This window comes from Panicum virgatum, chromosome 9K (genome assembly GCF_016808335.1).
Source record: "Panicum virgatum strain AP13 chromosome 9K, P.virgatum_v5, whole genome shotgun sequence".
Classification (NCBI taxonomy): domain Eukaryota; kingdom Viridiplantae; phylum Streptophyta; class Magnoliopsida; order Poales; family Poaceae; genus Panicum; species Panicum virgatum.
The window spans coordinates 5,590,600-5,614,449 of NC_053144.1; the positions used below are offsets into that span (position 1 = coordinate 5,590,600).

A 23,850-nucleotide genomic window follows, 5' to 3' on the forward strand; every position below is an offset into this window, starting at 1 on the left:
AGTGCTTGGACCTGGCCGGTCGGCAGCTCGGAGCATTCGGCGACGCGACCCATCATAATCATCCATTCGCGAATCAAACTGACGACTACCACAGAACAGCGAAGAAATTAGCAAGAGCGTCGGCTGCCGGCTGCCGGCTTCTTCTTCCAATAATTCCTCGAGCATTTGTCATTTACCCATGTTTCATCCACTTATTTTTAAAAAATTAAAAAAAATGAACGCATTAGGAAGGACTCATGACGGACCACCTCATCTAGGATAGAATATAGATATAGATTAGATGGTTATTAATTTTCTCATTCGGCCAGTAATGCTAGAGTGAACACATTTTTACAGCTCAACAAACCCAACAAGATAAGAGAATTAGCGAGAAACACAATTTTAGTGGAGTCACGACCGTATTTTTTGCCTTTTTATTTATGTTGATTAATTAATAACATTTGTGCAGTCTAATCAAGAAAAAAGAAAGGGGGTAGCGTTAACACCACATACGATTGCACGTTGTACTGTACCCGCGCGACTCCATCCATCTGAACGACTGAACCGCACACAGCGCAGGAACTGATGGAGACGCAACGCCCCCTTTTTGCTTTGCTTTGCGAGATGCGAAAACGACAGCAGCCGAACACGGTGGGGGCGAGAGAACGAACGAACATTCCATGCACGCACGGGCGAAGCGGAAGCGGGGCTCGGCCCGGCCCGGCCCAGCCCATCGAGTCCCCCGCCCTACATGTCAGTGGCACGTAGCCGCGGGTGGTCCAGCTACGCAAAGCACCCCGCCACCCCGGCGTCCCAGTCGGACTCCACCCCTTCGCCACTCGCGCCGCCACTGCCGCGCGGGGCCCACCACCACCACCACCACCACGGAAGTGATCAAGTAGAGCGAATGCTCGACGCATCTGCATTGCATCTGCCGCTGGTGCGTGCGTGTGTGTGGGTTCTCCTCCCTCTCGTCTCGTCCCGCACCCGGGTTCCCCGTGGTCAACTCGCTTGCCTTCTCGGGATTAAAAAAAAAAACTCGCTTGCCTTCTCCCCAGCGAGGCCGCGACGACCGCGAGGCCGACGAAATCGGCAAGCAGACCACCCAAAAAAGCGAGCACCCTACCTGCGCGCACCACCTCCATGGCCGCGCCATGAGGCCCCTCCCGGCCCGCTCCACGCGCTCACACCCCCGCCCACTCCGCTCGGCTCCGCCTCTGCCCGCCACCTCCACCACCACCACCGCCTCCCCATGCTTCCGCGCTGCCGCCTCGCCGCCGGTGCCTTCTTCTGCCTCGCCGTGCTCCTGCTGCGCGCGGACGCCCAGGGGCAGCCGCCGCCTCCCCAGGCCGCGCTCGCGCCGCAGGACGCCGCCGCGCTCCGCGGCCTGCGCGCGTCGCTGGGCGTGCGCGCCCGCGACTGGCCCGCCAGGGCCGACCCCTGCGCCGCGTGGCGCGGCGTCACCTGCCGCGCCGGCCGCGTCGCCGAGCTCCGCCTCTCCGGGCTCCGGCGCACCCGCGCGGGGGCACGCCGCGCGGCCTTCGCCGTCGACCCGCTGCGGGGGCTCACCGCGCTCGAGACGCTCAACGCCTCCGGGTTCCCGCTCCCGGGCCGGATCCCCGCGTGGTTCGGCCGCGGCCTGCTGCCGTCGCTCGGCGTCGTCGACCTCCGCTCCGCCCGCGTCAATGGTGAGCTCCCGGCCGATCTCGGCACGTCCGGGAACCTGACCACCCTTGTTCTCGCCGGTAACAGACTCTCCGGCCTGATTCCGGCGTCGCTGCTATCAATCCCTGGTCTCCGCGTTCTCGATCTCTCCAGCAACAATCTCACCGGGCCGCTACCGAACCTGCCCTTCTCTGGCAGTAATGGAGCTGGAGTTCTGTTCAACGCTTCTGGTAATTCCTTGTACGGCGCTATCGGTGATGCCCTCAGGAAGTGGTTCTGGGTTGTTGATGTGTCAGGAAATTACTTCGATCAGGCTGTTGGAACTGGATTTGAGAATTGGACCGATGGTGTAGTGGATTTCAGAATGAACTGCTTGTCTGGTGCCGCAGGCCAGCGCACCCCTGCAGATTGTGAGGCCTTCTACACGAGGAATGGGGTGAGGCTAGGGGAGGTTCCCGGGCCATCATCACCATTGCTGGAGCCACAGCCACCACAGGTGCTGCCAGTGCCATCAACGGGCAAGAGAAGGGACAAATGGAAGCACGTATTGGCTGGGGTCCTTGGATGTGCTGTAATTGTGGTAACTCTTGGTCTTGGTGCGCTGGTGTTTTGCTTGTTGAGAAGAAGAGGAAGGATGAGACTAAGAGCAAGAGGCGTGGAGCAGATTGAGGAGGGTATTCGGTCTGGGCGGAGGAGTAGCAGTGTGAATCCTGTCACAATGTCACCCATGGCGTCCCCTGGAGCCAGTGGTTCACCAAAGGGTGTTCCTGTCATCATAGATGACTTCAACTATGAGCAGCTGCACCGTGCTACAAGGGGTTTTGGGGACGACAACCTTGTCAAGCGTGGGCACTCTGGCAACATGTACCATGGCGTCCTGGAGAGTGGCTTCGAAGTTGTCGTCAAAAAGGTTGATCTGAAGAGCAGAAAGAAGTGGCAGGGGGAGTTGAGCTTCCTCACAAAGCATAGCCATAGGAGGATTGTTCCATTGCTGGGCCATCTGGCCAAGGATGAGGAGCAATTGCTCGTCTACACATACATGGCAAAAGGTGACCTCACAACTGCACTGCACAAGAAGTCAGTGGAGGTTGAAGAGGGGTTGCGCTCATTGGATTGGATAACGAGGCTCAAGATTGCTATTGGTGTGTCTGAGGCCTTGTGCTTCCTTCATGACGAGTGCAGTCCACCGTTGGTTCACAGGTACCCTAAGCAACATTGTCTTCTTTCCTCATTTGCTATTGCTATTGTATACAATGAGCTGTTGGTTGGTGTATGGTAGTTTTGTAAATATTTTGCTGTGATATATGACTATTTTCAAAATTAACATGATGATGGAACAGATCGTGGAAGTGGATCTTCCGCGTAGCTAAACTGAACACTGAACAGACGCTTGCTATTTAATGATTAATTTCACCAGAGACAATAAGTGGGATAGTGATAGATGCAGGTGATTTTTTCAGCATGTACATTTTAAATGGTTAGTAGCTGCACATATGTGGGTTTTCCTGCACATAGGGTCTTGTGGTCCTTCTGCATCAATTGGCACACTGTATTAACTAAAAGGAAAATAGTACTTGCATGCACTCATTCAACATCAATTGCATGTGAGGACAGCAAATCTTAAAGTTCTAAATAAACACAGCATGATCTATTTAAGCTGACTATTGTTGCGGAGTTGTCTCCATGTTAATTATTCATTCTAACATGATTTGGCATTCTAATAACTTGATTACTTTGTGAAAACGCCATGTATCCGTCATGATGTTGCAGTTATTTGGTCTCATCACTCATTCTTAGAAACTCAACATGTTTAATTTTCAGTTTTTATTGGATGTCTCCGAAGAGACTTTAATTTTCAGTTTTGGTGCACTTGACAGTCACCATTTATTGCAACTTCCCAATTTGGTTGCCTCTTCTTCCTATTTACATGGTTTTGACTATGCAATTCTGAATACCAGCAAATTGCTGAAGTTCTTTTGATTTGTTGATAATCATTACTCCGTTAGTGCATGTTTTATTATTTCTTTCTGATGTCTTCATTTCATCTATAGAGATATCCAAGCAAGCAGTGTGCTTCTTGATGACAAATTTGAAGTGCACCTTGGGAGTTTGAGCGAAATATGCAGTCAACAAAGTGAAGGGAGCCAGAGTTTCTTCTCTAGGATTTTCAGATCCTCAAAGTAAGATTTCTACACCATCCATGTTCCTTATAGAAGGAAAAACTAGTATGTCTGATCAGCCCAGTGGTATTAATACAACAACAAAATTAACGCGAAAAGAAGGTAAGTAATTCTGTGCCAATGCAAAAAGATGCCACACTTTAGCTTCAATTTTATACCTACAGGCTACACTACCATCAGGCGCATTGAACTAGGGAGTGGAGACCACGTATAGGATTTTTTCCTAAAATACAGTGTGGGCTCAAAGATACCCCCGCCGCCGAGAGAATGTTTAGCTATATGCTTTATCTAGAGAATCCTCATAAGCAATTTTTTATCACTCTTGCAAATTGTAATATTATGGCCTGAACTGCACTGTCATTGCACAGTAGGAATCGATGTTTCTGTAAGGTAGGTTTGGTTCAACCATTTCCCCTAAGAAAATGTACTGGGCCAGGAAACACACTAACCATATGAACTTTAAGTTTTGTTCAGAATTATATATTATATACTCATATACAGGGTCCTTTGCTGATGCTAGTACTTGTTTGTTTCTAATGGCAGGTCCCTTGACAAGAACAGATCAGGTGTGTAAAGTGCCCACCAGCTATTTCATTCAATATTTGCAATCTCAACTAAGAGCTCTGTTCTGTTATGCAAAATAAAGTAGCATGGTCTAATACTATGATATGTGCTTCTCACCTAACAGGTCCACCAGCTAGCTCCTCATACGACGTTTACTGCTTTGGGAAAGTGCTACTTGAGCTAATCACCGGAAATATTGGTGTGAGTGGCTCAAATGATGCTGATTTAGACGAGTGGTTGGCAAGAACATTAGGTTACATCGACGCCTATGACAAGGAGGGTGTCTCTGGTATTGTGGATCCTTCCCTTGTCGTGGATGAAGACCATCTGGAGGAAGTATGGGCAGTGGCTATTGTCGCGAAGACATGCCTGAATCCAAAGCCCTCTAGGCGCCCACTTGCTCGGTACATCCTAAAAGCGCTTGAGAACCCACTAAGGGTGGTGCGGGAGAGGGAAGAGCTCCACACCCATTCATCTCGGCTCAAGAGTACCTCATCTCGAAGCTGGCGTTTTGCATTCCATGGAAACAAGTACCAGAGCTGGGACGTCATGCCAACATCAGGGAAGACACTTGCACAGAAAAATAAAGCTAGGTCCCACGGAACTGCAGGAAGCGACGAGGATGAGGACAATTCGTTCTCGTTCAAGAGGGCTTCGCGGGAGAATTTCCCAGATCCCGTAGAGTTGGAAGACACTGTTGTTGTGTAGGAGTACCACAGATTAGCAATACTTTGGTGCATCACTTTGATGCATATAGGTAAAAAAACTGTGTATACAGAGTAGGCCTTCTTTAGCTTTCTCCTCTCTTATAGTTTCAGTAATCTGTACTGGAAATAAATGACGCCGCAGGTGTGGGTCCTTGAAATGCAAGCCATCAAAAGCTTCTAATCAGATCCCTTTGCCATGCTGGACTTATGAATTGAGTAACAGAATTTTAGTGGAGATCTTGATCATGCCCCAGTTGCAGAAATCTGCCGAACAGAATGAAAAAATATGTTTTAAAAAAATAGGTCCCACCGAGATTTGAACTCGGGTTACTGGATTCAGAGTCCAATGTCCTAACCACTAGACCATGGGACCATTTGATGGACAATTAGAACAAAAGATATTATTGTTCACAGGTCCGGCTGATGCTGCCTGCCTCCTCAACCTGGTAGTTGTTTTGTAGAAAGTTTACAGCTTTTGTGATCCAACGGTGATGGGAATGCAATCCATGCTGTTACATTGCACTGTCATAAAATGATGAAAATCTTGATAGGTAACATCATTGATGACTAGCCCTGGCCCCAAAAAAATATGGGCCCCCACCTGCCCATCCTTTATTCTTCTGCGTGCCCAATGCCCGGTAGACCAGTTTTAAGATTTTCAACTACTCATTTAAGCTTCAAGGTTTGGTCTTCTTTTGTTTTAAGGTCTGTTTGAATTTAAGAGCTAATAGGTGCTAAACTTTAGTACTAACTCATACAAACGGGAGTGTTACTGGGTGGGCTAAACTTTTTTCCTAGATTAAAAAATTTAGCATATGTGTGAGTGTTAATATGTGCTAAAGTTTAGCACTCAATTTTAGCTCCTTCAAACATGCCCTTGTTATCTTGATAAGCTACTAATCCTAAAAATCTTGTATGCTTAATTCAAATGACTTTTCTGTACTCAACTCATTGAAATCCTACTTGCTCTCTACTCCCTCTTTCCCTTTTTAAGTGTCGTTTTCGATGTGCGTATCACAAATTTGACTCGATTTGTAGAAAATACGAGCAATGTTTGTATCTTCAAATAAATTTATTAAAAAACTAGATTAAAAGATCTATCTAATGATATCAATTATGTATCATAAATACTAATATTTTTTATATAAAATTAATCAAATTTATTTTTCGGGAAGCAAAAGCGACAGTTATTTAGGGACGGAGGGAGTATGGCAATGGATTGTCAACAATGGCGCAGATTAAAATGGTGTGGATAAATAAAAATACACCTTATATTAGCTTAGAGCTCCAACTTGTAGTTTGCACCGGGACCTCAAGTTCTAGAAGACGGACACGCCCCGACTCCTCGGGCTCTTGAATACAATCTAGTAACCTGTCAGACGAAAAGGCCCGTTATCCATATATGGGCTTGGCCGAAACAAATAGTCGTACCGCACCTACCGGTCCGCGCTAATAGAGGGCCCAGGGACGAAACACGGAAATCTCTCGTACAGACCATCGCCGCCGGCGCGCCGCTACCATGGCCGCCGCCCGTGGCCAAACCCTCGGCCGGAGCAGCTTCTCCCGCGCCGCATCCAACCCAGCGGCCTCCTCTTCGGGCGTTTCCGGCGTCAAGCTTGGTCCGAACGGGGCCACCTTCGTCTCTTCGGGCATCCCCGACCTCGACAGTAAGCAGCTTCTTGCTCCCAAAATCTCCTCTCCAGTGAAGAAGATTCATCTTTCTCTTTCTTATATTCCCCGATTTTTTTCTTGCATCAACGATGTTCAGCCTTTTTTTAGCTGTTTGTGTATATCTGCGTGTTTTGGTAGAAAAACAGTGTCAATTAAAGTTTTTGACAAACCTATATTTGCAAAAGTTTAATTTGCTTCCATCTTTACACTATTATTTGCCTTGTTTCTACCTCCAGTCTGGGGTAGGGAGAACTGATATGCTTTTATCTGGAATATGTGCAAGTGGAACACAAGGATATAGTAATTAGCTTGGTAGGAGTATGGAGTACAAACTAGATATGCGTGAAAGTTAACTAATGTGATGAAGACTGCATAAGAATTAAAATTGCAAATTGAAATGAAAACAATACTTGTATTATAAGTTTGTGATGTGCATTGGTAATCACCGAATCACCATTTATTGGCCCTCTCTTGCAGGGATTTTGGGTGGTGGATTCCTTCTTGGCTCAGTTGTAATGATCATGGAAGACTCTGATGCACCACACCACCTTCTGCTTCTTCGATGCTTCATGGCACAGGGCGTTATGCACAAGCAGCCCCTGCTCTTTGCAGGACCTTTGAAGGAGCCACGGTTGTTCCTTGGTACACTGCCTGCTCCTGTTTCGTCTTCAAAGGAGGATGGAAGGCGCCGAGTGATGGGGGCTGGAGCATGTAGTGATGGACAAAGAAGTGTACGCCACCTGAATAATTTTCATTATTAGTAAGTTAAATTACCAAAGAGAATTTGTCTTTTTATATTGCTGTGGATATGTTATTTCACAGGATGAGGGTTTGAGGATAGCTTGGCAGTATAAGAAATATTTTGGGGATGAGAAGGCTTCTAGTGCTGAACATAAAGGTGGTCCTTCACTCCCTGTCTTAATGTTTTGTTTTATTCTGTTGTTTTCTTGTTGGTTATTTTATGCAGTACATATAGAGCCACCTGTACTGTTCAAAATTTCTTGACATGGATATTTAGAAAATATATTAAAAATGGAGAGAGTATCAATCGGTAAGCAAGCTGAGCATTTCTGGCTCTTTGCCTTTGTAATCAACTCATTGATGCTGATCCTAGCTCAGTTGATGAAGACCACACAAGTTAAAATCCTCATCAAGGCAAATATCTAGTACTGTTGTTGAAGCTCAGCTTTATCATATTCCCTCAAGATGTCCATGACAAGTCTGACTCATTTAGCATCGTTGCAGACAATAAGCAAGAATTCAGCAATGATTTTGATTTGAGGAAGCCCTTGGAAAGACATTTACTTAATGGGCAGAATATTGAATGTGTAAGCACTCAAGATGCTGACAATCTCAGAGAACTCCAGGATCATTGTTCCACTTTCTTATCCAAGCTTCCAGGGTGAGGTTAAATTTTTATTTTATTATTCAAAAATTGCTTCCTCTGATGAATATCATGGTTTAGTTGCAGTACCCTTCATCACCAGTTAGTCTATCTGAACATGCTGTTATTGTTCGATAACGATAAGATTGGTTATACTCATGCACTGTGTGTCTGTTGTAGTTTTGATTCTGAGCATCTCTTTTGTTTTCCACACTCAGAAAAGATGGTGGAAGTTTAACTGCTGGGAGAATCGCTATACAATCACTCTGTGCACCCCAGTGTGGATACTTTGAGAAGGCAAGAATTTAACTCAACAATATCAGTGTGTTAAAAATTTGAAGCCAATTTGTGTTTATTCTTTTCTATCTACATTTTGGTGTGGTTGCAACTTCCAAGTCATTAGATCTTCATTTGCAGAACTGGGACATGATCCAATTTATCAGGTCGCTGAAGGCCATGGTGCGCTCATCTAATTCTGTTGCTGTTATAACATTTCCAAGTACAGTTCTGTCAAATTCCTTTTGCAGGAGATGGCAACATCTTGCAGATACACTGTTGTCGATCAAAGCGATTCCAGGCAAGCTTGACCCTTCAAACTTTGTGTCTTGATAACCATTTCAACCTTGTATATTATGCAGCCTTTTGATTGCCCGGTCGTGGTTACAGATGAGGACAAAGACTTGGCAAAACTCCTCACAGGATATCAAGATATGGTTGGTTTTTTACACGTCCATAAGGTGGCACATACTAATAGCCAGGTACCAAAGTACTTAGCAACTGCTGCAAATTAAACTTTGTGCTGAGCTGTTCTGACACCTTATATGTGGACAAGCAGGTCCCTGTGATCTTAGAGGCATCCACACTTTCTCTGAAGCTGCATAAGAGGCGGTCACTGATGCTAGAACGGTTGAACCAGGCTCCAGTCGATGGGTCAAGCGGGCCTTCATCTGCTGCATCAGGCAGTTGCTCATCGTCACAAGGCTCACTGCTTGATTTCTAGTTCAGATGCAGATGGTATGACAGATTTGACTCTAAGACGCCAGCACAGCTGTGTTACATACTTGTTACTCTAGAAAAAAAAAATGCAAATTTTTGAGGTTTAGCTCTTAGGCTGGAGACAGTTTGATGGCTCACGTTAATTGGACCCCCCTCATGTATCTTTCAGCTTATTGCACACCACTACCAGCATTTGAACAGGCTAAAGTTGTGTATTACTATCTGCTGGTGGCAGGTGATTCACCAATTCATACTAAATTGAATGTTTGCTCAAGTTGTCCGTTTAAAGCGATCATATTTGCGCAAAGTGACAGCTATGCATACCATGATACCAGTACAAAAATTGCTGGAGACCTTCCGGCTCGTCCTCGGCCGCCGCTTCTTCTCAATAGCGATGGATGAAACAGCATGCAAAGGCTTGACCCGCCTAACTCTTGACGCAAAAAATTCTCTGTCGAATAAATGGGCTGAATTTATATTTGATAAGGTTTACTTAGCCCATTAACATTTGTATCGTACAGCCCATGTTTATTCCAATGAAAGCCCAGTCAAGGATGGCACCGACCTCTCTCTTCTTATAGAAGCAGCCGGCCATTCTCGCGACGCGCTCAGCGTCACAAGCGAAGTCAGAGAAGGTTAGGGTTTCCCAGTCGCGACCTCTGCCGCCGCCACCGCCACCATGGGACACTCCAACGTGTGGAACTCGCACCCGAAGAACTACGGCCCCGGATCCCGGGTTTGGTAATCCTCTACTCCCCTAGCCCCTCGTTCCTATCACCTAATCGGAAAATGTTCCGTGAAACTGCGATACTGCTGTGTCCGGCGTTGAATCCGTCAGTTTGAGCTTGTATTTGGGGTTTGGTGCTTCCGAGATCAGCTAGATTTGCGTGCCCTTACGCTTGTGGAGTAGTTAAACGACATGGTCGCTAATGGATGCCGTGATATGGTTTTGTGATTGCAGCCGTGTGTGCGCCAACCCCCACGGCTTGATCCGAAAGTACGGGCTCATGTGCTGCAGGCAGTGCTTCCGCAGCAACGCCAAGGACATCGGCTTCATCAAGGTACGCGCCAAAACCTTCCGGCCCCTGCTTCCTTCCCTGCAACATAGGTAGTGGTTTGCATGGTTGAATATTGCCCAACCGTATGAATTATCCTGTTCTGCTATGCCATAGCACATACTATGCCTCGCCACGATGTATCTGTGTTGGTCGAACTGGTACTAGTTTAAATGGTCTGTTACATGGTTCCATAGAACTGGAACTGGAAGAGATGGTGCCCATAATATTGCACTTGTATCCTGTTGTTAATGGTAGCTTGGACGTTGCATAATTTCGTGCTCCTTTTCTGTTGGATTTAATCTATCGCTTTACATATGAAATTTCTGTCTTTCTGGGTCACCAGTGTCATCTCTAGACTAGTACCTAGTAAATTTGTGAGATTGTGGTGTGATTATCCTAACATTGTACCTGGCAATGTAGAGTATGTGTAGTTCTTTTATTTTCTGTAGAAAGGTAGTAGCAGAACTATGGCTCTCATATTTTGGTAGTTAGCGATCTTGAATACCTGTGAAGTCTCCTATAGTAAAAGTTGGCCAATAATCGGCATGTTTTATTTGCAATTCCCTTACTATCCATTTGTACTATGTATAGTAACAGTCTAATTCGTTTGTTTGCAATAGTAAGGTAGTAGCAAGACTTTGCTCTCAGATTTTTGGTGGTTAGCAATTTGCAACCCCCGTGAAGTCTCTTGCTGTTGAAGTACAAGTCGGTTTATAATTGGCATGCTTTTACTGCTGCACTTGGGACGTAAGCTCTGAAGCATGCTGGTTTCCACATATTCAACCGGTGTTTCTTATTGTTTTAGAGTTTCTGAATGCCTGTTTTCTGATAAGATGCTGGGCATTTTATCTGTAGGTTAACAGTTCTGCTGTGTTTTTTATTCTGAAAGTTTAGGTGTGTATTTTGCCTGTTCCATTTGGCAATTCAAAGTCTTTTATTTAAATTAAGCCCATATCTCTCATAGTCGTGCTGTGTTCACTGGAACAAGCATATCTTGTTCAGAGAGTTGGTGTTTCTAATTCCTTGAATAGTTAAGTGAATAAGATACTAGACATTCTAGAAGTGACTTTTTGTTTTGAGGCTCACAATGCGTGCTCTTATTATGCAGTACCGCTAAAAACTTGAGAGGTCTGAAGCATCACGAAAATGGGAGCATGGATGAGGAGCATCTTCGATCCGTCTTTTGTTTAGTACTGTGATAATCATACCATGTAATGAATTATTTGGGTTTGAAATGGACCAAGTCGTATTCTGGCTGGCACTCTAGTGCACCCTAGTTGAGCATGTTGAACCGCTATGATCAGACTAATACAATATTGTTACTATTGTGGCTCTATTGGAGTAACTCGTCTGAGAGGTTCATGCCTTTTTCTTGCCGCTGCATCTGCGCTGAGTCAAATGCGTCTGTGATTTTATCATTTGCTTAATTATTTGGAGTCACTTTGACTCTGAATATTGCACAATACTAGTGTAGTCTCTACGGTGTCGCACTTGTATTTACTACTAGTGCTTAACGCGGGCACTCACTTTTAACGGGGACATGTCAACTGTGAGCTCCTTTGGTAGCCAGTAGCCACCAACTCTTCAGCTTGAACTGTAGTTTATTGGGCCAGGCCCATACTAATAGAGATTTTTCTCCACAGCCCAGATAGTAGCATGGTTAGCCTGCTCGCATCGTTCGTTGTTCGCGCACTGCCGAGCGCTTGAAGTTTTCATGCTTCCAAGCCCGGTGGGGTTACGTTCACCCGCTGGCCGCTGTGGTGGCGCTGCCTTTGCTGCCCGCAAAACTCAGCCTGACAGGGGAGCTCGTGATCATTTACCCTCTTTGACTCTGTTCCGCTGGTTTACAGCAGCTGTACAGGAGCAGGACCACGACCCTCCGAGGCTCCGATCACTCGCAAGCCGCGCTGCTTCACCAATTTCAAATCCCCCTCCGCGCTGCTTCACCAATTTCAAATCCCCTCTGCCACGAACAACAAACATGGCTGGACCAGCGGTTCAATAATCAATCGTGCAACGCAGCCCAGGTGTCTCGGAGGGAAGCTTCTCCGCTCCCGGCGAGGCGCGGACGAGGACGGGGGCGACGGCGAGCGCCCGGGACAGGTGGGCGCAGCCCGCTGCCCGCGCGCGCGCTGCGCCTGCAGCTGCACGCCACTGCCGCACCACGGCACCAGCGCATGCGCAGCGCGCGCGCCAGCCAGCCCGACGCCGATCGATTTTTAGGGAGCAGCCTGGAATCCGAGCCGCTGGTGGTGGTACAGAGCCCCACAGCCAGCCACGTGGGGCCCCCGCCCCTAGCTGTTCCCAGCCTGGACGGATGGACTCCAGCGTAAAAGCGAAACAGCCCAACGCCACTACCCTGGTGCGTCCACACCCTCTCACTGCCCTGTGGGGTCTCCGGCTCACCCGGACCCACGGGCCTCGCAAGTTCCTTGGGGTCTATCTGTGGGTGGGGAACGGGCGTGATCGGAGGGAGGCCGGATTAGTTAATAGGCAACTTGGGGAATGGAATAATGAGGCGCTTATAATTTGATGGATACGTGCAGCGGCCCCACCGCCGCAGCTGCTGGACAGCGCGGCATCAGCCCTTCACCCTTCTCCTCTCTTTTTTCCCCATAAAATAAAATACAATAATTTTTTGTTTAGATCAGATATGAGTCATCGGCATGGAGTGAGGCAGGGTTCACTGTTCCTCCAGCAGTGGCTCCTCGCTGTTCTCCGCTGGGTCAGCTGAGTGTCCAGCAGCCACCCGTGCGCGTCCGTTTCTTTTTTCTTTTTAATAAATAATCCTTTGCCCCTGCGACTCGCACATGACGGATCCGGCTCCCTTGGCCCCCCTGGATTAGCGCGGGTATTAAAAATGTGGTTACTGGATGAGGGCACCAGCTGAGGCTGAGCTGACCTGCCACGCTATAGCCTACCCCTCGCATTGGATTCTTCAAAACATTCCGGGCGCGCTCGTGCAGCTGACCGTGCTGCGCTGGCTGTCCTGCACATGACGGCTCCGGCGCGCTGCTCGCCTTCGCCCGAAACGACAATTCACGGCACCTGAGACCCCAACGTGCGGCGCCTGCAGACGAAGACGGACGCCAACAAATTACCGTTCCCAACGCTCTTTTCTACGTGCACACCAGAGTGGTTTTTGTATAAAAAAACACACAAATGCTACTAATTGCTGGTCTTGTGGTTTGTGAATAGCTTTTGGAGTTTTCCGTTTCGGATCTTGTTCGGAACAAGAGAGTTTTTAGCTTCGTCAACATGGTCAAGAATAGAGCATATTCCGAAGATTAATCCTGTGCTTTTGTAAAAGACAACTACTAGTTACTTAAATCTCTGAACGGGTAAACGCAAATGGCTAGTAGTAATCACGTACTGCCCCGCTCGCAAAATCAGCTGCCAGCTGCCAAAAAGTCCTGCCACATTATTATTCGCCCTCCGGGTGAAACCAAGGTCTCGTTTGGTTGACACTCTGAAAATTTTTTCAAAAAAAATGAATGCATGCATGAAGTATTAAACGAAGTTTATTTACAAAATTTTTTCACGGATGAGTATAACTTTTCGAGGCGAATTTAATGAGCCAAGTTCCATTATAATTGGCTTCAGTGATGCTACAGTGTCCCTGGGGAGGGGAAGCTCCGCGCCAACAGCTGAGGGCTCGGACCCCCATAGACCTCCCCGCGCCCGTCCGGACCTCCCACGCGCGTAGAACCAATACACCGCCGGGGCGGGATCCGGGGGCGCCACGTGTCCCGCGGGCTGGAGTCTTCCGCTGGAAGACTCGCACACCCACCGCAGAACGCGGGGCAGCTTTGTCAGGCCTCACTGTAGACCGCATATTATCGAGGTACACAGTGCTGCCGCATCCGCGCAGAGTCCATCTGCCGCATTAAAATGAATACGACGGCACGGCACCTTTTCATCATAACACCTACGCCGCAAGCTACACGGCCCGTTCAGCTACGCTGCAGGCAACGCAGCAAGCTACACCCTGGCGCTGTTTCGACAACACAGGGCATGGCTATGCCGGACGGAGGATTCCTATGGGCAGAGCAAGGAAATCCAGGAATGAGATCTCCATCGCCTGCAATGCCATAATGTCTGTACAGTATGTCATTTTATACTACATCGTTGGCCCCACCTGTCGGTGACTCAACGGTCATGTACGCGACTCCCTTGAGATATAAAAAGAAGGCGCTCGCTGCACACTTCAGACACTGAAAGACTCTCACAACACAAGCTCGGTTTCACGCCGAACAACCCTGCTCTCAACCTCTTGAGAGCACAAGTAATACAACACACAGTGGACGTAGGGTATTACGCTCCAGCGGTCCGAACCACTCTAAATTGTTGTGTTCATCGCGTTCATCAACCGAGATTGGGCTAATCCTAACTAACCCCCGAGTACTCACCCTCTGGGTTTAGCGCGGGTGCACTACGCCACCCGGCTGTGGGTTTGCACACCACGACACCGCGTTTAATCATCCTCTAATCGTACGATCAAAGGTCTCATTAGCTACAGTACCATAGTTGTGGAAATAGTTTCGTAATTAGACTTTATTTAATACCTTAAGTGATCGAAACACCGAAAAAATTTTCTGGGCCACGCAAACACGGCTCTATGGCCGTTAGAAAACGGAAAACGCAACACTGCAACAGCAGCCGCGTCAGATGTTCCACGCGCTGGGCCCACGCACTCAGAGATCCAATCCAATCCCGATAGCTACAGCCGCCAACTGACAAATGGGGTCAGCAACACAGTTCCTTGGGCCCACGCTCTCTCGTTGGCTGGAGCACACGAGTCGCACAGGCTCGCAGCTGCCAGCTAGCTCCAACCAGGGTTTACCTTTTTGTTTTTTTCCCGAATCCCGCCGTTTGACGGAAACGAAATTTCGATCGAAATTTCGCTGAAATTCGCTAATTCCGAACGGAAAGTGAATTCAAATTCAAAAAACGAAATTTCGGTGAATTCCGACCGAAATTTCGGTGATTTCGACCGAAATTTCGGTGATTTCGACCGAAATTTCGGTTTTGTCACCGTAAAATGATGCAAATTAACAGAAAATGATGTGTATATATGGAAAAATTGAAAATTTTGGCAAAATTTCCCCTGATTATGTGTATATTGACAGTTCATAATGCATAACATATATATAACTCCACAAAACAATGACAAATACACCATTTAACACATAACTCATGTCCAAAGTCCACACATACAACGTAATACATCCAAAGTCCATTAGAATTATTACACATAACTCATGTCCAAAGTCCACACATAGAACGCAATACATCCAAAGTCCCTTAGAATTATTACAATCCAAAGATACAACAGAGGCAAAGACATAGTCCAGAATAATCCATGTAGCATATTCTCTGCATTTAAATATTTATGTGAAATAAATTGAATAAGTAGAGGAAGCAAAACGTATAGATAAGTTCTGTTGATAGGATAAGTACCTGCATTCTTCAGTCCTCAAATCTCTCTCCCGGTGGTCCCTCATACGGCTCGTCTGTTGGTGGCAAATACACGTACGTAGGTGGGCGATATTGCAACTGTGGAGCTCCATATGGTAGGTAGCCGTGATAATCCAAATAAGGCAATGCTACAACTGCCTGCGGAAGTGGCGGGTTTACCACCCCTGGTGGTGGCCACAGAAAGCCCCCTGCAGGGGGAGAAGTACTGTAAGGGTTGTAAAACTGACCACTGGAGGTAGAGTTGGAGCTATCTTCATCATATGCAAGTGGGGCCTGTCGACCATGTCGATGTGTCGATGTTGTTTGTCATTGTGAAGTAGGTGCTCCATGATCTGTATCTTGTGTTGCATGGGTGAAGTCCTCCTCCCCAGTGAACCTTATAGTAGGAGATATACGATAACCACCACTTTCGTTGCTATCATTGCCATCAACTTCACTGCTACTGGAATCATCATCATCATTATCATCATCATCATCATCATCATCATCATCATCATCATCACCAATGTCCTCACCACCACTAGGCTCAGGTGTGGTATCGTCACTACCTAACTCCTCCTCAGTGCGTGGTTTCTTCCCTTTTCTCATTTCGGGACCAATCTTAGTCTTCTCTTTTCCCAGATGTGTGTCCCCAATTGTTTCTTCGGCCCATGTCTCCACATCTTCATCGTGACCATGAGAAGAGCCTATGTCAGTGAACATCTGGCTCGGCAATGGAGTGTCAGTGAAGTCAGAGTCTTCATCAAATGCTGGGTCTCCATTGGACCTTGATTGCTTCATCCAATCTTGAATTGCTGATGACTGCCGGTACAAAGAAAGATCCATGAAACTGCTAACTGGATCATAGTCATATGGATCGACCCCTCTAGTAGCACGTTGCAGACGCAAGCGGAGGTTGTAGTTCACAAAGACCAATTTGTCCAATTTCTGGTGGCTCAACCTATTGCGCAGTTTGGTGTGGATGTAAGCAAATGTGCTCCAGTTCCTTTCACATCCACTAGAGGCTGCACACTGCGACAACAAGCGTCGGGCGACCCTTTGCAACACTGGTGTATCTCCCCCAAATGTAGCCCACCAAGCAGCTGGTGAAGTTTTCCGGTCAATGGCCATTCGCCTAGCAATGTCACTAGAGAACTCACCTTGCTTCGTCCTGAATATTTCAAATTCTTGCAATGCAATTGCTGCTGAATTAGTATCCAACATTTTCTCCAGGCCATTGCGCATTACTGCCATGACTTTCTGTGATGTGCCCAAACTGTACTGCACATAAGGGTTAAGAGCACAAGCAGTGGCCATATATGTGCCTGACATCACTGTGGTCATCCTTGCATCTATCACAGCCATGATCTTTTCAAACCGGGGGTAGTCACTGCTGAACTTGCTGGCATATGTCTGCCTCATGTTTTGATACTCCATTGTCACCTCACTCAAATTAGGTGTCTTGTCTGTGTCAGTAAATCTCAAAAACATGTACAGAGGCTCAACATCATTGATCACATACTCCATATTCACCCACCATTCAAGACTTGTGATGCATTCATAAATGTACCTTCCAGTTTCACTTTTGAAGTGGCGGGACCGTCGGAACTCAGGTGACACTAACCATGTCATGAACTGGTCCTTCTTCTTATACATGCTTTCAAGGAACATGTAGTTGGTCCCAAATCTTGTTACATTCCACTTGACCAACTCTCCACCGATGGCTTCCCTCATCATGCTGTGTAAACTGTTGGAGTTGTAGAGCCAGCTGCAAATTCGTTGCGCGCTTCGAATACAAGCATCATGCTCCGGCCACTTCCCTATGTCCTTCAGCATAAGGTTGATGGTATGGGCAAGGCAAGGCTGCCATGCAATGGTAGGGAACTCGTGACAGAGAATTTTGCAGGCTTTTTTGTAGTTCGAACCATTATCCGTGACAAGCTGAACCACATTGTGAGGCTCCACTTTCATGACCACTGCTCGTATCTCCTGCACAACATTGCCAATGTGATATGCGTATGGTACTATATTTTATGCCAAGGTGAGAACAATGCATCGATACATGGACTTACCTTCAACAAGTATTGATGGTCCTGTATTTTGTCGGACGCATTGATGGACTTCAAGAAATACATGGTGCCACCGCTATACACCAAGAAATTAATGACCAAATTACGCATAGGCCCCGTCCACGAATCACACATGATCGTGACTCCACATTCATCCCACTCGTTCTTCCACTTCTCTATCTCTTTCTCTATCTCCTTCACATTCTCATCCAAATATTTTCCATCTATCTCCCTCCCTGATGGTATTTTGATTCCAACACCTGCGGTCATAGAAGAGAAAGCATTAAGATCACAATAAAGGATATGTAATGTAGCTCAAAATATACATTGTTACCTTGTTTCTGGGTCTCCACGATCGCAGCTTTAAAGTATGGGTCATCGACTTTCCGGCCGGGAATACCGACAGCATGGCACGCCTTCGCCCATGCCCTCCCTAGAAGCTCTCTTGATGTCCTCCCCTTGACAGTTCATGGGCCGGTATCAATCCTTTGCTGTCGTGGAGCACTGCTCAAACCTAGGTGGTAGTCCCTAACCCTCTCGGGGACTTGTGACTGACTCCTTCTGAACATCGAAGGCTGTGGTCCACCACTGCCTCCAACATCACCACTTATAGATCCAGAAGCAGCTCCAGATCCGCCACCCCTCTCGTATCGTGGCCCAGCTTGCTGCATAAAGTCATACTCTTGGCGGGACTGGTGTAAGGCAGCCTGTAGCTCTGCATCCTCGTCGTGCCCCTGGCCACCCTCCTCCTCTAGGTCAGTGTGCCGCCCCCTTGCTGCTTGGTCCCTCAGCACTCTTTCTCGGGCCCTTGCTTTTGCTCTAACCTTGTTCCTGTCCAACTGCTCACTAAAGAATTGCTTAACTTCGATCGGAACCGAAGGGCAGTCCTTCACATCTTTCCCCCTATGTGCCAAATGCTCTTTGAACCGTGTTGCTCCTCCCCCACCCTTCTCCTCCCTGCAATACTTGCATTTGAAACCACCCCCGACCTTTTGGCCATGCTCCCAAACTACGTCTGGCATTGTCCTACAATTACAGAAAAATAGCACGGTGTAAGTTCATGAATATCACATAGTATCTACAATTCGTGCTCTTTTTCATCATACAAACTAGCACGGTGTAAGTTCATGAATCGGCTATTAAATTCATCACTAATATTCAATACAATTCATATCCAAAATGTTTGAATGATTTTTTCTATACATTCCATGCCAAATCAACTAACAAATCCTAACATTTCCTCTAACCTAGCTTCCCAATTTCCTCTAACTAGCATGAAGTTCATCACATATCAGCAGTAACTAACTTAGATCAACATCAACAAGCATCACCATCGCAAAATACTCTCTCATACCTTTCTTTCCCGGAGCCAGCGCCGAAATCCGGACAGAAGTAGCGTTTTTTCGCCGGTAAGACAGCGAAATCCGGTCGGGATGCAGCGGTATGCCGCCGCGCCTTCCCAGCAGCGGGATCCTCTACATTCCGGCCGAAATCCGGTGTTTTTCCGCCGAAATTTCGGTGCTACGCGCCGAAATCTACTGCTGGCGGCGGCGGAAGGGCGGAGGGACGAAGGGGAAAAGAGAGGAGAGCGAGGAAGGCACTGGAAGAGTGACGAGCTGCGTCGGGGCGGACCCAGGTGAGTTGGGTAGGTTTAAACGCTTAACGGGTTTATTATTGGTTAACGGGTCCGAAACCATTTAGTGATTTTAACCAACCAAATCAACTTATTTTTCAATTACTTCAAGTGCTAATTGTTTAGAAAAACACCTAGTTTTTTATCATATTTTTTATATATTTTTTTACAAATTTTTTTAAATTTTTGAATTTTGAAACGAAATTTACCGAAATTCCACTTTCCGGTAACTACCGAAAACGAAAAAAATACCGAAATTTCACCAAAATTTCACCGAAATTTTAAACGTTGGCTCCAACTCGGCCCAACTCCAACCGAAAAGGAGGCCGCAAACCAACCCGGCGCAGGCCAGGCCACAGCGCAGCAGCGCCGCGCGCGCCCGGCGCTGCCCGTTCGGATCCCGCGCGGCTCCAGCTCGCCCGCGCCCCCACGCACACCACCCGCGCCAACCCCCAACCCCACGAGACGACACTGACCACTGACGCTAGGGCCCCGCCGTCCGGGCCCGGGCGCAAGTGGGCGTAGGTGGATTGGTGTCTCGCGGCCACGGCACACCAGGATCCAGCCTGGCTCCTCCCACCCCGGCCCCGGCGTTTCCACACCAGATTCTTATACCACCCGGCCCAACTCCTCCCCACCATTATCTCATCTCCCTCACCACGACGCCATCGCCCTCGCTGGCACCGCATTGCGCCGCCGGCCTTCGCCAATCCGAGCGGATCAGGGCGAGTTTCCCGGGGAATTTGGGAGGTGTGACAGCAGAGGAGCAGCGGCCATGGACCCGTGCCCGTTCGTGCGGGTGCTGGTCGGCAACCTTTCGCTCAGAATGCCGGTGGCGCCGCCGGCCGCCGGCGCAGGCGCGGGCGTCCACCCGTCCACGTCGCCGTGCTACTGCAAGATCCGGCTCGGGAAGATGCCGGCCCAGAGCGTCCCGGCGCCGCTCGTGCCCTTCGACGGCGGCGACCAGGCGCCGGCGTCCGGGGTTCTCGCCGCCGCGGTCCATCTGTCCAAGGCGGACCTGGAGTGGTTCAACGGGAAGCCGTCGCTCTTCTCCTCGCGCGGGGAGGCGGTCCTCAAGGTCGCGGTATACGCCGGCCGGAAGGGGAGTACCTGTGGTGTCAGCTCCGGGCGGCTGCTGGGGAAGGCTACCATCCCGCTCGACCTCAAGGGCGCCGAGGCCAAGCCCGCGGTGCTGCACAGCGGATGGATCTCCATCGGGAAGAGAGCCGGCAAGGGCGGCCCCGCGGCCGCGGAGCTCAGCCTCACCGTCCGCGCGGAGCCCGACCCGCGATTCGTGTTCGAGTTCGACGGCGAGCCGGAGTGCAGCCCGCAGGTGCTGCAGGTGCGCGGCAGCATGAAGCAGCCGATGTTCACCTGCAAGTTCGGGTGCCGCAGCAACAGCGACCTGCGGAGGCCGGGGATGCAGCCGGAGCGCGAGGGGGCGTCGGGGAAGGAGCGCAAGGGGTGGTCCGTGACGGTGCACGACCTGTCGGGCTCCCCCGTCGCGATGGCGTCCATGGTCACGCCTTTCGTGCCCTCCCCGGGTACGGACCGCGTGAGCCGCTCCAACCCGGGCGCTTGGCTCGTCCTCCGCCCCGCCGGCGACGGCGCCTGGGAGCCCTGGGCGCGCCTCGAGTGCTGGCGCGAGCGCGGCGGCGCCGGCGCGTCCGACAGCCTGGGCTACCACTTCGATCTCCTCCTCCCCGGCGTGGACCACGCCGTCCCACTCGCCGAGTCCTCCATCCCCTCGTCCAAGGGCGGCAAGTTCGCCATCGACCTCACCGCCGCGCAGCCGCTCAGCCGGGGCGGCACGCCGGGGTGCAGCCCGAGGGGCAGCGGCGACTTCAGCAACTGGCCTTTGGGGAACTACCGCGGGTTCGTCATGTCGGCCGCCGTCCAGGGCGAGGGCCGGTGCAGCAAGCCTACGGTGGAGGTCGGCGTGGCGCACATCGGGTGCGCGGAGGACGCGGCGGCGTTCGTGGCCCTCGCGGCGGCCGTGGACCTGAGCATGGACGCGTGCAGGCTCTTCTCGCACCGGCTGAGGAAGGAGCTCTCCCATCCGCAGGCCGACCTTCTCCGGTGACCGGCCACCGGGCAACCGGCGGCGACCACGATTCACGAGCAAATTGTACATAAGTAGTTGCGGCAGATGCGTGCTTTAGCGTTAGTTTGTTGGAGTAGTTCGATTTGGGTGATCGGCTAGTTGATCAAGATGACCCTTTTTTTGTGAGCGCGAGAGTGGTGTGGTGAGATTTTTTGGTTGGTTGCTTCGCTTTAGCCATGTAGGGCGTCCTCTTTTTTGGATCTCTATAAATCCAGAGCAATTCGTGATCAAGAAAGTCAAGTGCCTCCAGTTCGATTGAAATGATCTTGATGTGTTCTCGCGATGGCTGAAATTCAAATTAAGGCAGGTTGCCTGCATCACTGCCTCCACCCCGCGGCAAAGCATAGAATCTAATCTACAAGCTCTCCTTTCTGTGGTTGCATGCGACAGTGCCTTCGCATTTGCAAACAGGTTATTCGTAGATCGGGCTGTAGATCATCAATCAACACAAACAGTCCAGTCAATCTTGGCAGAAAGATTTTCAAAAAGAGAGGGGAAAAAAGGACCATGAAAGGCAGGGCAAAGGACAGTAGGAGCTGTGTGTGGACTGTGGAGGGATCCGGCATGGCATGGCAGAGGAGGGTGGAGGGAGGTTGCGGGGGAGCACGGCGGGTCCGCCATGCCCCTCCGGGGCGGGGCGGGCACTGTGGCGCGGCAGTGGGCACGCGCCGACGCCCACCACTCGTTGGCCGGGCGGCGTGGGGGCCCCGCGAGGGAGGCGAGCAGTGGAGTGCGGGCGCTAGTGCTGGTGAGTTTGTTGGGATTGGCGCCCAGCTGTGCAGGGCATGCTACTCCTTTTCCCTTGGCTGTCTGCTGCTGCCGCGGTGGAGCTGGGTCCGCCCGCTCCGGGCAAAAAGGAATCCATCGCAACCACCTAACCGGACGGAGAGAAAAATGAGGAGGATTAGTCGATCTCATGTAAACCCACGGCGATTACGGCGTGGTTAGGGTTCTTGGTTTTGGCAAATCCCATTGTGGCCCGCGGAGTTGGCCTCTTGGACCAGCAGGTACTTGTGGCCTTCATTACGCCGGGCTTGCTAGGACAGCCAGACCAAACGAAGAGGAAACCTGATGGAGGGACCATGTTGGAGTTCAGTAAATATTCATGGCACTCCTGCAGAGTGTACACCACACGCGCCTAGAGAATGCATTTTAGCCCAACCCATGGCAATACAGATCGGCTGGGGTTCCAGGTTGGGATGCAAGTGAATATATCCATTAGTCTTTTTGAGTTTGTCATTTTAGTTTATTTTCTCTCCCGAACTAATTATACAGCATGTCATTCTAGTTTATTTTATAAAATTTTGGGTCGATCCAATGATCCAAAAGAGACGGGACTTGCATCTCTAGTTTCAAGTTTTTAGAACATCTCCAGTAGATTATCTATTTCTCTTCCTAATACGAAAAACTTATCATTTTGATAATAGAAGGTATCTATTCTTTAAGTAATCTGCTACAACACTTGCTAACAAAAAATATAAAAAGTATTATTGATAATGAAGATAAAAAATATATAGAGTATGAGAGATAAGCAGTCTGCTGAGATGCTCTTACCATGGCAAGGATGTGATGTCTATTTTTTTATAACAACGGATGTGATGTCTTTGATTAGGCTATTATACCATGCACATGAACCTTCGTTCTTGCTAAGGATAAATCCCATCTCCGAATGGAATTCGGGTTGTACTTTGAATTAACACCTCACTCGCTTACCGCGACCGGCTGCTATCTCATGCACTCGGACAGCGACCTTTCGCTTAACTCCACCGGAATCCAGCGTGGCCGAGTTTACGTGGCAGCATTGCTTATTTGCTTCCACACCCGCAAGGCGTCTCGTCCAACCGGTAGTTTTCAGAATCTATACACGTAGCCACGGCGTCCTATGATTTCAGAACGCAGCCGTCGGGCACAATGGGTTACGGTAGCTTCTCGGCAGGCGCCCCCACCGGAGCCACCAGTACTCCAGCCCTGATCTGTTGCTTGATCACCGCGAAAACGATGCGCGCGCGCGGTGGAGGCGGGCGGGCGGGTCGACAGTTCAGAGAGAGCCAAGCCCCCGGACCAGCTAGATTGCCCAACTGGCCAGGCAGCCAAGGCTTCCTCTGGTCGTCGTTAAACACATCCAAATCCCGCCAGCTCACGCCGCTCTGGGATCAACGGAGAAACCGATGAAGCATGCACACGGACGCAGCCGCAGCTCGGCTCGTCACGCGACGCAAAACCCGCAACGGACGCCGGGTCCCGTCGCCGTCGGGCGGGCCCCGGCCGGGCTCTCCGGACGGACGCCGCGCGCGCGCGCTGGCGATGAGCACCGCACACCACACCACTCCACCCGGGCTCTCCCGATCCGGGCACGCGATTGACGTCGGCCGGCCAGCTCTGC

At 49.4% G+C, this 23,850-nt stretch overlaps 5 protein-coding genes, 3 long non-coding RNA genes and 1 other non-coding gene across 9 annotated transcripts; 4 read left to right on the top strand and 5 right to left on the bottom strand.

The window, feature by feature from the left end:
* The first annotated feature begins 913 nt into the window (after positions 1-913).
* On the top strand, positions 914-5,330 carry LOC120649611 (probable LRR receptor-like serine/threonine-protein kinase At2g16250). The gene is made up of 4 exons (XM_039926455.1): positions 914-2,844; positions 3,696-3,824; positions 4,368-4,390; positions 4,513-5,330. Exons 1-4 carry the CDS (start codon positions 1,232-1,234, stop codon positions 5,094-5,096), a joined length of 2,349 nt encoding a protein of 782 aa, XP_039782389.1. The 5' UTR covers positions 914-1,231; the 3' UTR covers positions 5,097-5,330.
* Positions 5,331-5,396: 66 nt separating this feature from the next.
* Positions 5,397-5,468, bottom strand: TRNAQ-CUG. Its single transcript has one exon. It is a non-coding gene; the product is annotated as a tRNA-Gln (tRNA).
* An 842-nt stretch (positions 5,469-6,310) lies between these two features.
* Positions 6,311-7,350, bottom strand: LOC120649615. The gene is made up of 2 exons (XR_005665311.1): positions 7,213-7,350; positions 6,311-6,888 (listed from the first exon to the last, which is right to left on the bottom strand). It is a non-coding gene; the product is annotated as an uncharacterized LOC120649615 (long non-coding RNA).
* LOC120649612 (elongator complex protein 4-like) lies at positions 6,521-9,414 on the top strand. Its single transcript, XM_039926456.1, has 8 exons — positions 6,521-6,762; positions 7,244-7,497; positions 7,589-7,664; positions 8,012-8,168; positions 8,369-8,447; positions 8,568-8,727; positions 8,817-8,908; positions 8,986-9,414. Exons 1-8 carry the CDS (start codon positions 6,615-6,617, stop codon positions 9,148-9,150), a joined length of 1,131 nt encoding a protein of 376 aa, XP_039782390.1. The 5' UTR covers positions 6,521-6,614; the 3' UTR covers positions 9,151-9,414.
* Positions 9,415-9,716: 302 nt separating this feature from the next.
* LOC120649613 (40S ribosomal protein S29) lies at positions 9,717-11,571 on the top strand. Its single transcript, XM_039926457.1, has 3 exons — positions 9,717-9,887; positions 10,108-10,207; positions 11,313-11,571. Exons 1-3 carry the CDS (start codon positions 9,826-9,828, stop codon positions 11,319-11,321), a joined length of 171 nt encoding a protein of 56 aa, XP_039782391.1. The 5' UTR covers positions 9,717-9,825; the 3' UTR covers positions 11,322-11,571.
* Positions 11,572-15,418: 3,847 nt separating this feature from the next.
* Positions 15,419-15,855, bottom strand: LOC120648483. The gene is made up of 2 exons (XR_005664963.1): positions 15,665-15,855; positions 15,419-15,580 (listed from the first exon to the last, which is right to left on the bottom strand). It is a non-coding gene; the product is annotated as an uncharacterized LOC120648483 (long non-coding RNA).
* Positions 15,856-15,988: 133 nt separating this feature from the next.
* Positions 15,989-17,188, bottom strand: LOC120648984. Its single transcript, XM_039925600.1, has 2 exons — positions 16,236-17,188; positions 15,989-16,124 (listed from the first exon to the last, which is right to left on the bottom strand). Exons 1-2 carry the CDS (start codon positions 17,186-17,188, stop codon positions 15,989-15,991), a joined length of 1,089 nt encoding a protein of 362 aa, XP_039781534.1.
* Positions 17,189-17,208: 20 nt separating this feature from the next.
* LOC120649616 lies at positions 17,209-18,214 on the bottom strand. Its single transcript, XR_005665312.1, has 3 exons — positions 18,065-18,214; positions 17,734-17,990; positions 17,209-17,650 (listed from the first exon to the last, which is right to left on the bottom strand). It is a non-coding gene; the product is annotated as an uncharacterized LOC120649616 (long non-coding RNA).
* Positions 18,215-19,914: 1,700 nt separating this feature from the next.
* LOC120649617 lies at positions 19,915-21,728 on the top strand. The gene has a single exon (XM_039926458.1). The coding sequence runs from the start codon at positions 20,139-20,141 to the stop codon at positions 21,444-21,446; it is 1,308 nt and encodes a 435-aa protein (XP_039782392.1). The 5' UTR covers positions 19,915-20,138; the 3' UTR covers positions 21,447-21,728.
* The last annotated feature ends 2,122 nt before the right edge of the window (positions 21,729-23,850 follow it).